This window comes from Protomyctophum parallelum (genome assembly GCF_964188405.1).
Source record: "Protomyctophum parallelum genome assembly, chromosome: 14".
Lineage (NCBI taxonomy): Eukaryota > Metazoa > Chordata > Actinopteri > Myctophiformes > Myctophidae > Protomyctophum > Protomyctophum parallelum.
The window spans coordinates 25,437,833-25,451,171 of NC_139709.1; the positions used below are offsets into that span (position 1 = coordinate 25,437,833).

At 42.7% G+C, this 13,339-nt stretch overlaps 1 protein-coding gene across 1 annotated transcript in view; it reads left to right on the forward strand.

The window, feature by feature from the left end:
• Positions 1–4,838: 4,838 nt before the first annotated feature.
• Positions 4,839–13,339, forward strand: part of LOC310871202 (cadherin-12-like) — a gene marked incomplete at its 5' end in the record, with an annotated part of 172,749 nt that continues 164,248 nt past the window's right edge. The window contains 3 exons of the mRNA XM_083782693.1: positions 4,839–4,914; positions 5,131–5,771; positions 5,900–5,945. Of these exons, the coding sequence (XP_083638819.1) occupies positions 4,839–4,914; positions 5,131–5,771; positions 5,900–5,945 (763 nt within the window). The remainder of the gene's footprint in view (positions 4,915–5,130; positions 5,772–5,899; positions 5,946–13,339) is intronic.

Genomic DNA, 13,339 nt, shown 5'->3' on the forward strand with positions numbered 1-13,339 from the left:
TGGACAACTACTACAGTGTTTGTGTGTGATTCTGATCACCAAGGTATGGCAGGTGTGTCACGTGATTGGGTCGGGAGTAAGGAAATGGCGGCGATGCGAGGGGTGCGATTGGTGATGTGAAATTAAATAAATGAAATGAAGTCTAATGTTGGTGGCAGTGCAATTACGAGTTTTGTGCGAGTCCCGTTGTCGAAGCGTGGAGTTTGCCGCGGTATGAGGAGATAGCCTTGGAAGAACGCATATTTTTTTAATCTGAGGGAGGGTATAGCACACACATGCACACATGAACACACGCACACACAAAGGAACACCACGGTAGAGTATCATTAACCATTTATTCCTCCTTCAGTATACGGTATAATGACCGCCCACTCAGCATGCAGGTGGGTGCACATGTCACCAATGCATGAACCAATTAACTGTCACTTCTTGCCATGGAGGATCTTTTGCAACTCCAGACAAACAAACGAAATGCACAAACATCCAATTATATGCCCTAATGCTGCAATTCCGTGACAAACTGGCAATCATATGCTATCCACTTTCTAGGAAGACTGATCATATATGGTCCTGACTCCCTGCACACTGCTGTGTTTTTCACATTTTTTGATGTTTTTCCACAGTTTCTTTCCGAAGAACGTGTCCAGTATGCAAGGACGTTAAGTGTGAGCTTCATGACTAGAGGCTTTTGATAGATTACTGTAATGCCCTTTAAAAATGCTGCACTGGGACTAGAAAAGCTACACATCTACATCCAAGGAAATTAATTGGCTACCTACAGTATATGATACAGAATTGATTTCAAATGACTGCTCAATGGTCTAGCAGCTAGTAGATCTCTGAACTGCTCAACCAATCAGAACTATTGAGGCGTTTTCAGGACAAAAAGGAAAACTACACTGGTAACCGACTGGCCAGAGTTTTTCATAATGTATTTGTAGGACCCAGTTGGATTGATGGATTTATGCCAATTCCCCTCCATGTGTACAGTATAGTCCCTGTGACTGCTAAAGTCTATCCTTGGGAGAGGGTAGACAACGACATGTCTCTCATCCGATCCGACACACACAACATCGCCAGCCGCTACTTTTCACCTGACACGCGTTTCACCAGGAGGGCATGCGGATGAACACGGTTCCTTATCAGTTCTGCTCCCCTGCCCAACAACCTGTATAGGACTCACTATAGTGCAGTGACAGAGATCATCGTCCTCAACCGGCTTCCCACCAGTGAATTGTGTTTGTTGGAGCAAACGGTGGTGGTACTCATTTTGCAGAATGACTATTGGACTATATGTATATGTATCATTAACCACTTATGCTATTTTAATAATTAGGCAGTTTGAAAATAGTTGATCTACAAACTCAAGCTTGTACAAAATCTTACTCTGAGATGTAGCCTACTGAAATACTGTATAAAGTTTCAAGAAATGGAAATACTCAAGTAAAGTAAAAGTACCCTGAAATTGAACAGTATTTGAGTAAAACACCATGAAGCGTTCCAACCACAGTCTTTGCACAAATTGCACACATATTGCGCATGCATTAGTCAAGACATTGAGCTTTTCTGTCTATAGATTAGTGTGCAGCGATTTGTGTAAACACACGCTATACATCCTTGCAGGGATGATTAAATTGTATGTCATGTTTTGTAATTATATATCATCATGACAGCCTTGCTGGCTGGCAAGAGCACGGAGCCATATTTTGTAGTGTACATTCAGGATAATGACCAGTCCATTCAAACATCCCCGCTCTGCTCCTTCTTTGGCAGTCATCATGTCCTGTCACTCTTCGGTGCAGAAGTTACCCAGACAGCGGACCCAGCTGTTCGACACGCATCTCATCTCAACACGTCCATTAAGGCCTCCTGTTGTCACCTGGTGCCCTAGCTAGCTGCTGAATGACTGATTACAATTACTCCTCGTTCCGCCAGCCCTGTCAATGACGGAAGGAGGATTCCATCAAAATATCACATCAGTCAGATCCAGTATGCCGTGTCCAAACTGATGCATACATATCTTGCATAGACAAGCATGCATAAAGTATGCATGCATTCACGCAGGAGCGTGCCGTGCACACCCACACTTAGGCCACTGGTATCAATATTACAATTTACAATTTACAATTTAGGCATTTAGCAGACGCTCTTAATCCAGAGCGACTTACATTAAGCAAGAACAAAAAGCATGGGAATACATCACAAAAAAGCATTTATCATGAAACATGCGTAAGCTAAGAAAGTAACAGTGGAATATCTATATTATGAGACTATACATATAAACTATATATCTATACTACTATGCTATACATATGTACTATGGCGTGCTATGACTATATACAATGCAATTATAGTGCTGTCTACATAACATGCTATAAGTCTGTATCAAATGCTATCTAAGTCTACAGAAATGCTATCTAAGGGGGTAGGATAAGTGCTATGGGCCATGATGGAGTCTGAAAAGGTGGGTTTTCAGACTACGGCGGAAGATTGGGAGTGATGCTGCAGTTCTGACAGCAATGGGAAGTGCATTCCACAGTTTTGGAGCCAGAAGGGAGAAGAGTTTGGGACGTGTGGAGCGTTGTCCCAGCGTTTTTAGTGAGGGTACTTCCAGCTTCCCTGCGTTGGCTGATCTGAGTGCGCGGGAGGGTTTGTAGGGTTCAATCATACTTGCAAGATAAAGGGGAGCCATACCTTTGGTTGCTTTGAATGCCAGCATCAGAGTTTTGTATTCTGTGCGGGCAGCGACCGGGAGCCAGTGGAGGGAGCGGAGCAGGGGGGAGACATGTGAGAATTTTGGCTGGTTGAAGACCACAGGCAATGCATGCTCTCACCATATAGGCCTACTATACTGTAGACTTCTTCTATGTACCTGTAACGCCCGGGATTCAAACCCGGGTCTCCCGCGTGAAAGTCCAACATCTTAACCACTAGACCAAAGGGATAACCCTATTGACCTCTGAGTCACTGCTACACTCACGCCCCTTTTGACCTCCTCCCACGGGGAAACCCGATCCGGGTCACGGCACCATTGCAACACCCAGGAATCGAACCCGGCCGCGAGTCTCCCGCGTGGAAAGCTTTTTTAATAAATTTTTATTTCATTTTAAGAGGAAAGGGACAGGCAAGAAATGCAAATAAAACATAATTCTTCTTTGCCAGTTAAGTGGCTTGCCTCCTTGCCTCATTTTTAAAATACCCCCGTACTCCTGCACCAATCACCATTGACAAGAAAAAGGGAAAAAAACAAAAAATAAATAATAATAATAATAATAATTATTATTATTATTATTATTATAATGATAACAATTAAATACAACAAAAATGTTTAAATTAACAAATTATAAATAATACAAAATTATAAAAAATAATGCCACCCAACCCACCCCGTCATAGGCCTGAAAAGAAAAAAATTGCAAAGGTTTTAACAAAGACCAAAAAAAGGGATTATATCATCACTATATAATTAAGCGAATGTCTGTGTGTGTGTGTGTGTGTGTCTGTCTGTGTGTCAGAAACAGTGCCGTAACTCCTTACTGCCTGCACCAATCGCTCCCACTTTTCACACAGGCATTGACCATAATGAATATGGAGGGCGTAATGAAGCCCTTTTTTCGATTTGACACATTAATGATTATTAATTAATTTATTAGTGAATTAAAACCGCACCCGGGTGCAGTACCCCCCGCAGCCACAGGGCGGCAAAACTCCTCTCCCCAGAAATCACGTGTCACCAGTGTCACAAGTGAATTGCATTTTGGGACGGTCACTGATTAATACTGGGACACAGTTTTCCGCGTAACTTGAGTTGTTTCGCCCGCTGTCAATTTTGCTCGCAATAGACAGCGGGCGAGCGATCGGGATATTTCCAACCCCCTTAACCAAACTCGCTGATCTGCTCCGAGTCCACACCACCTCAGGCCCCTCCCCCTCTGGCTGCTATTCTTTGCACGAATGGACGGACAAGCGATTGAGGCGAACACTCTACCTTAGTAACAGTAGCCTACGCATCGATTCGACACAATTACTACATACAACTGAACAAACAACATGCCACGAAGAAAACGACCATCACTTTCTGGGAGCTGCAATGCAAAGCCTAAGCGTCTCACTCGCGCTGCTGCCAACAACAACCAGTCCACCACTAACGCAACAGGTAAGCATTCCGTCTCACGTTGCCTCATCGCCTGCATGCCTGTGTATCGAACAAGTTACCTCACAATGTACTTCACGCACGCACCTCCATCATGGCCCCTACGTTAACTCACAATTTACTCTGCGCACGTTGCCGTTGCCTCACACGCCCATGCACACTGTTGTGTTGTGCCCATGCACACTGTTGTGTTGTGTGTGCTATTTCACGCACGCGCTACACGTGCACAACAAACTGCACGCTGAAAGCGTATTCCACTCCTCTTCAAACTCCAGCATGGCCCGTAGCACTTTGACTTTATTACCCTACCCCCTTACGCCAGGGCTCCACCGGGCGTGTTGCGTCTCCGTCGCGTGCGTCAAACAGAGAGCAGTTGCAGATTGTGTCCTGGAAAGTGTTCAGAACAACCTTGGCAAGCTTATTGCACTTGATGCAAGTGGGGGTACTGGAAAGACCTTCACACTTACCTTCATCCTTCAATCTGTGCGTGCAGATGGAAAAGTAGCCCTTGCAACAGCCTCAAGTGGAATTGCTGCAACATTACTTCCAAAAGGAACCACCTTTCACAGCCGTACCAAGTGTCCCATTGTACTCACAGAGGAGTCAATGTGTGCTCGGTACTACGTCCAGTACAGCAGAGCTCATCCGTCGGTGCTCTCTCTTCGTCATTGATGAGGTGTCCATGATGGATCGCCGTGCTGTTGAAGCTGCCGACCGCACATTCCGGAAACTCAGGGACTGTCCTAACTCACCATTTGGAGGTAAGACTTCATTCAAACGTATACACTTTATTACTGTACATTCTGACAGCATGAATGACTATATTGTGGCCTTTTCATGTACAACAATAACATCTGCCGACACCTTTGACAGCCAATCTTCATTACAAGACAAACACAACTACAAAAGAAACACAATATAGTATCACTTCCATAATAATTGTCTATAATGCAGCAACTTTGTTATTACACTCTCAGGTATTACCACCATCTTCAGTGGAGACTGGCGCCAGATCCTACCAGTCGTTCCCCATGGCACACGACCTCAGATAATTTCACGATGCCTGAAGAGTTCCCCTCTCTGGAACCATGTTCAAACCATGAAACTCACCAACAACATGCGCATAACACATGCAACAGCAGGGAGCATGGAAGATGACGCTTTGTTCCACCAGTTTCTGCTTGATCTGGGCGAGGGGAACATCCCCACTATTCAGGATAAGGGAGAATTTACAGTCCCAATAATGGATCGCTTCCTCATGCCAGGATCAACTCTGCACGAAATGGTCGACTGGGTATTTCACAACCTTGCTCACAATATGACCGACCATCAGTGGCTTTGTGAGAGAGCAATCCTCTGCCCAACCAATGCAGAAGTGGACACAGTCAATCAATACATTGCCCACAAATTCCCAGGTCAGGAGCACATCTTCCACAGTGTGGATTCTGTGGAACAACATGACAACCATCAGTACCCAGTGGAATTCCTCAACTCACTTTGTCCATCAGGCATGCCACCACATTGCCTGTCACTGAAGGTCGGCATGATCATAATGCTACTGCGAAACTTTGACACAGTACATGGCCATTGCAATGGCTCACGCTACATCCTGAAGCAAGTCCGCCCACATCTTCTCCTATAGCAGACCTGGTAACTGGGGTCCATGCTGGCGCCCAGCTACTCATCCCTATGATACCTTTCTCACCGTCTGAGAATATGTTCCCCTTCACACTCACCCGCAAACAGTTTCCTGTACGCCCTTGCTTTGCCATGACTGTCAACAAGTCACAAGGTCAGTCACTGTCACGAGTGGGTGTATACTCTGTGAAAGACTTATTTTCACATGGACAACTCTATGTGGCAGCAAGCAGAGTTGGCAGCAACCCCCAGCAACTCCGAATCTTGCTAATCAATGAGGAGGACAACACCAAACGTACCGACATGAACAATGTTGTATACAAAGAAATATTAACACATTGACCATCAAACTGAACTGCTGGACATTTCCCTTTTCACTGGGCCAAGCCACATACATAATAACCACATTTGCCCATGAAACTACCGATATATACATACATAAATGCAATTACTACACTACTAACATGACAAAGACTGTTTGAGACTTTCAGTTCTATGTATGACTATGATGTACTGTTTTCCCATTTCCAGTGAACAAGTCTATATTAAAGCAATTCTTCCTCAAAATACATATATCAATAATATGATCTATTACATCACATTACCCACACTGTACATTTGGAAATACCTGTGCGACAGCCCATACTTTCTGTGCTGCATGTCAAACTGGGGTCTTTCATACTTTTCAAATGGGGGTCTGTGGGCTAATAAGTGTACATTTTACAGTCCTTGCCATGACAACATTTCCCTACCATGCATTTATACAAATACTGTCTATTCCTTCATTTGACTTGAGATAAAAGGTTAACGTGAGTTTTGTTTCTGACTGTTTTCTGCTTGCTTATTTAGGCTATTTTCATTACATTCTCTTTATCAATCGTATCCTAAGAGGAGATCATTCACAACCCGTGATTTTAATAATTCGTAGCAGTGATAGCGATATATGACCGTTACATATGGTCAAACAACATGCCACGAAGAAAACGATATCTCCTTCCTGAAGGTAGCAGATATGGTGTACCACCATACAATAAAGTAACATTCATCTTAATTCAATTAATTTGCGTTAAAATAAAAAACACCTCCCCGCTAACATCATTTGCTGTTCATATATTCAGAACGGGTAAGGACTAGTAAATATAATTAGTTAGATATGTAATGCTAGTTATATAGTAGAGGTAACTAACTAACTTGATAAAGAATATGGTTCCAGCTGTTAAGCTAACATCTTAACCACTAAGCCAAAGGCAATTGCCTATGAACCGGGGGAGATATTAGACGTTTGAGGCCATCAGGCTCTGAGCCACATGATACCCACACATAACAGTTCATACAGAAAACAGCCACATATAGAGCTCAATCGTCCACTTATTGAACAGCTTAGGTGCCTGACGTGAGCCTGACGTGAGCCTTTCAGAGAATCCTATATAAGGGTTTTACGCCTGGAATCAAGCCAACCAGCCAAGTGAAGTATCATCATGACATGAGTCCACACAACATTTGATTCCAGTCAAAAAGAAAGAAAGAAAAGGCAACAGTTGTGTACTGTTTTCTCTTATGAACACTATAGGATTCATGAGTTACATTACATAACAGTGATTTGGTCATATGCATAGGTTCATTTCTCTGTGTTCTGTGTAATTCATGATAATAAGTCATTGTCAAATGAGATATCTGAGAAGAAGCGATTATCAAAAACATTTTAAGGACACTTTTGCTTTTTGAATTGTGGCGAATGACGATTGCCAACAGAACTGGACTGAAGGATTCAGCAGATTAATAAATATGCTTTCAAGTTACTTCCTTATTTCAGTGGAAATAATTCACAAGAGAATGTGTAGCCCACAGTACATTTCATATTGGTAACACAGCTGCAATAAAATGTTGTGGTGAGCTACAAAATTACTTAATAAATCTACACAGCCTTTTATTACACCCAAACACTGAGGGAGAGGTTTAAATAACAGCCATAAACCGAACAACAAGGGGAGACAAATTAATAAAGTCACCCAGAGCAACGTTTGAAAAGCTGCTTTGTGCTGTTTGTGTAGCAAATGACTGGACTCCAGCAAATCTTAAGTGGATAATTTCGCACAAATGAAATCAAATACTGTAGGTTACTTTAGGAAGGTAAAATTCAGCTAGAAGGTCCTGGGTTGGATTCCCGCGTGGGGGCATGTTCTCTCCTCTGTGTCAAGTGCCCATACCCTGCATGGGTGGGGTTGACAAAAGGACCTTTCTGTGTGGACTTTGTGTCTTCTCCCCGTGTCCCCTATAGGGTAGGTACCCTCACAAAAACATACAGTAATCCTGGTCTCTAAACTGCCATCCCCCTGGCCAGCCTGATGGAGGGGAAAGGAACTGGTTAGAATAACGTGTTCCTTCCACGTGCTACATCCAACCGGGGAAACTCCCCCCTGTCAGGTGAAAAGTAGTGGCATGGACTCGTCATGCATAGAAGGAAGCTGCATGAGGTCAGTCTGTTGCTCTCCCCAGGTTGGCAAAAGCGAGTCTAGCAACCAGGATTACATTAGATAATTGACACTGGGTGAAACAATACGTTGCAAAATCGTGGGATTAAAAAAAAAAAAAAAAAAAAAAAGAAAGGTCAAATTTGGTCAAGAATCCCAACTACTGTATATTGTGGAGAAGGTGCACAGCACAGTCCTCGGTTCTTAATTTAATTCTCAGAATGAAAATGAATGAACCATGTTTTTACACATAAAGAGTTGAATTAACACTGACGATTTGACTGGGAGGTCATTGATGAGGTTCTGCTGATCATCGGTCTATCTATGGAGTTTTATATATATGAACCTTTATTGAGAAAAGGATATCCCCTTGGGGTCCAGCAACATACAGCAAATACAGAACAATACAACAAGTACATTCATAATCGAGGACAAAACAAACAACAAAGCTCTCCTAAAACTAAAAGCCGCTCCCATCCCACCTAATCACCCGCAACATTGTATCAATAAATCAATATAGTATGTAAAGATGTAAAGATGATGAACACACACCGGAAGCCAAACAACAGGCCGAGCATCATAACAGTCATGCAAATGCGATATCCTGCATTAACAACATTGTTGATGAATACACAGTTTGGCCACTGACCGGCTGCTGCTGCTGAAACAAGGTTAGAGAGGACATCAATGTTGTGTCCTGCCTGAGTGATTCACACAATTTCACAAATATGCACTGTCAGTGTCAAGACTCGTTAGTCTGTTTTATGGTAGTGTCCAATCTGAGCTCACAATGTAATGTGCGATGAGCTTATAGATCTGCTAGTGTGTGACAGCATACTGTAAATAGCCTCTATGAACAAACAGGTTTTTCATCCAACATCACTCTTGAAAATGTGATCATCCCCTTATTGCTTAGCCCTTGGATGAATTCAGCTCATGGATGCTTGCTGAAAGTCTGCCAGTATACAGCCGCTGCAGTATGCAAACATGTGGCAAAAAAGGAGGGAGATCATTCTGGCTATTTTCCCATAGCTTGAGTTTATTGAAGTTGTTGTTGTTGTTTTTCTTGTTTTTGCCAGAGCCACATGCAACATTTATGCCATGTACATTTGCTGGTAAATTTAAATCTAAACTAAAAAAATTAATCTACACCTGTAGATTCATATACTGCATATAATATATTTTCTACATGAAACACTTACTGGACAAATGCTGCAGTGCAATACAGTATATGCATGCATTAATTGGGGGTGCTCAGAATGCTGGCACCTAGCGCAATATATGCATGCATGACCAAATGCAATTGCGTATGACACCAAATAGAGTGTGCATGCAGCCTGTGAAAATATTCTCGTGCATAAATGTGATCTGCTACACCAGGAAAGACAATTGCGCATGTGAGTTAATGTGGCCTCGACAACCATCATGTTCATGGATATGAGCTGGTATATTGCAGGGCAGCTATACAGTATAGTTACATAGCAATGCACATGTACAGTAGGCCTATGTAAGTAATACATTTGATTTGAAGTTGGTGACAACTGCATGCTGCAATGTCTGCACTTGGTCTGTCAATTTTCCCCAGAAACGAGTTTCAGTCAGACAACTCAAGGAGGATGTAATATATATATTTATTGATATAGGATAATCAATGCAATATATTTATTATGGTTTGGCGATGTATTGGATCTGCTTTTTAGGTACTCAGGTCAAGCGCATCAGTCCCGACCATAGGGACTCTGAATCCCCCGTACCTAAACAGTAGATCCAAAACGACAGGTGGTAGCTGGGGTGGAGGTGGGTGAGCACTTTGTATACAGCAGCGCACAGTATACAAAAAAGCAGCAGCAAGCAAGCAAGCAGGAGGATGAATGCAAAACCTTCGGTTAAAGTAGCCGGTATGAGAGATTGGGTGAGCGTGTGATTGGCTGAGTGAATAATGTGGATGAGAGCCTGATGCTGCGGTGGCCCAATTAACGGCCAGCGCGCTGACTGAGGTTCCCTGACTGAACTTGCTCTGCGCATGTCTACGACAGGCGCAAATGCTCATTTGAATTAATCCAATGTTAAAGAGAATTTGTTTGAATAACAACAAACTTACGTAATCATAATATATTATATAAACAGCCCCATAGCTCCATGTCTTATCATAATCACAGTCAATAAGCAGTCCCAACACAATTATTTTCACCGGATGAATAGTTGTGATATAGCTATTGCCTCTGGAACAACTGAAAGTAGAAGACAGAGATCGAGAGAGAGGTCACAATTATCTATGGAACACGCTCATTTATGGAGAAAGAATAATAGCGTCATTATTGATAATATGACAGAAAGATGAGGAGATGACACCCTGATGTACATGAAACAGCTGAAACGGGCCTGATATATCTGAAATAATGAACCATTATAGCTTTCCAGCCGTGTTTTATATGCATGCAGTAAAGTAGTGAATTTCACGCGCAGGCTGTAATCACGTCGCACACAACACAAGTAGGTATATGTCAGGGATAGCGTAATGGGACATTCCGCATATAGTACTTTCAACTTTTGCTACTTAGGAAGTACGTTTTAATGCCAATACTTCTGTACTTTTACTCAAGTACATTTTGAACTCTGGACTTTTACTTGTAACAGAGTATATCTACATTGCAGTATTAGTACTTAAAACATGTATTTTTTCCACTACTGACTATGGTAGCATCGAGAAAAGTGACGTTTGGTCTTTTGCAGTCTACAGCAGTGCTTCCCAATGTGGGGTCAGGGGACCCCAGGGGTCCTTGATGGAGTTCCAGGGGGTCCCCAGCTAAATGATAGTTTGGAACCAAATGGACCCTTTTGGGTCTGTAACTCTGACGGGTCCATTTGGTTAAATTTTTACACTCTCAGAGTTAATATAACATTGATTTTACAATATAAATTGGGGGTCCCAGAGATGCCATTAAATGGGGGTCCGTAGACTAATGCATGTCAAACTGAGGGTCCTTGAAATTAAACGGGTTGAGAATCTCTGCTAGAGCCATAAAAATCTCTTATGGGGGTCCCTGGCACATATGTTCAAATGGGGGTCCGCTATATTAGTGTCAATTTGTGGGTCCTTGACATGAAAGTGTGGGAACCACTGGTTACAGGACTAGTGTGTGGACTAGTCTCATCTTTTGTCAGATGTAAGAAGAGGGGCTCCAAAGGGGAAGGTTGGAAGCCACTGCTATAGTTTGCCAAATCCGTCCAGTCAGCTGGGTACCATGGCTATTGCAATGGTCACTCACTAATTCATGAAATTATTGAAAAGAAATGCACTGTGATGTTTCTTGTAAAGAATGTGGGTATATGTTTATGTAACATATATCAATATACTACCACTATCCTTTTAGGTGTTTAGTACAGTCATATTTGTAGTCACTCCCTGTATTGAATGTTTTCTTGAGTTATCAAAGTATACTAAAACAATATTTGTAAATCTGGCAGCTGTTTTATTGAGTAGCATGCAGTAGCCTACGTGAAATCACAACCTCTATCTCTCTCTCTCTCTCTCTCTCTCTCTCACACACACACACACACACACACACACACACACACACACACACACACACACACACACACACACACACACACACACACACACTAACCAGCCGGTGGAAGTCATCGCACTGATATAGGTAATCAATAACACAGCAGCCTGCCGTCATAACTACTTGCCATTATAGAAATCCATCATCAGACCATTACACAGTGCACATTCACCCTGTATCAGCCTCACAATAAATTGCTCAGTATGAGGATTCTTTAGAAGTGATTTATTCTGCGGCTTTCATAGGGCAATCATTCACAAAATAGTCTTTCGAATATCACACAGAGCCGGGAATAATCTCAAAGAGAAACGGCGGTAAATTGAACTGTCAAAACAAAAATATGGAACAGCCTGCAAGTCTTATCAGCAAGATGAAAATAGTATTGAATTGTCTGCTTAGTGAATGGTGCACACTGCACAGACCTACCTGTGAAATACCAGCATTCTTTGTTGTTAAAAAGACTGAACGTGTGCGTTCGTACGTGCATTTGTGTGTGTGTGTGTGTGTGTGTGTGTGTGTGTGTGTGTGTGTGTGTGTGTGTGTGTGTGTGTGTGTGTGTGTGTGTGTGTGTGTGTGTGAGTGTGTGTGTGTGTGTGTGCGTTTGTGCGTGCGTGCGTGCGTGCGTGTGTACATCACTCTACCCTTAAGCACAACAATAGGGCTGGTTAGATTATTAAAAACTGTTCGATGCCCTATACAATTAGGTGACAATTGGAAACACTTTTACTTAACATTATTGTCATTCATGTTTTTGGTGACAATGTTGTTGGTGACTTATGAAAATAAGTGGATATACCAAAATAAAAATAAAATAGAAATACACAATATAAAAGGCAACAATTACAAAATCACAGTAGGGTAGTATAGGCGAACAATCCTGATAAGTAGCCTATACACTTCTACTATACAAGTAGGCTATACTATAGTATAGTCTAGCACTTCTTGGATCCGTCTTTCTCGGGTAAACCTTTTTGGAGATAAGGGGATGGGTGAGAACATAGCAATGGTCTCCCTTGAGGGCTTGAGCTTCCCTCGTGCCTCTATGTATTGAGTCGAATGCCTTTTTTAAAATCAATAAAGCACAGCACTGCTGCCAGGTTGTTCCTCTTCACCTCCTCAATGATCTTCTGTTTAAGGCCAAGATCTGGTTCTTCCTTCTCGAAAGCCATTTTGGTTCTCCCTCAAGTGGGGGTCAATGGCGCTCCTCTTCAGTATCATGTGATCGTGCAGCACATCTTTGCAATGTACAACCACCGTATCAATCTGACACGTATCAGATTATGATCGGTTTATTTTTAAATAGGCCCTACCGAAATCTCGTCAACCCACCGCAGTGGGACCCCTGCAGTGCATTACCTGCTTCCCCTCCCCAAGCCACATGCTCTCTAATGATGACCTTCCAACTGGCAGTGGCAGTGAATTAATTGACTGTCTGGGATTGAGAGTCCCTTTAGTTAGGAGGGAGGGAGGGGAGGATGGAGGGGAGGGGAGGGTGGCCCTGACTG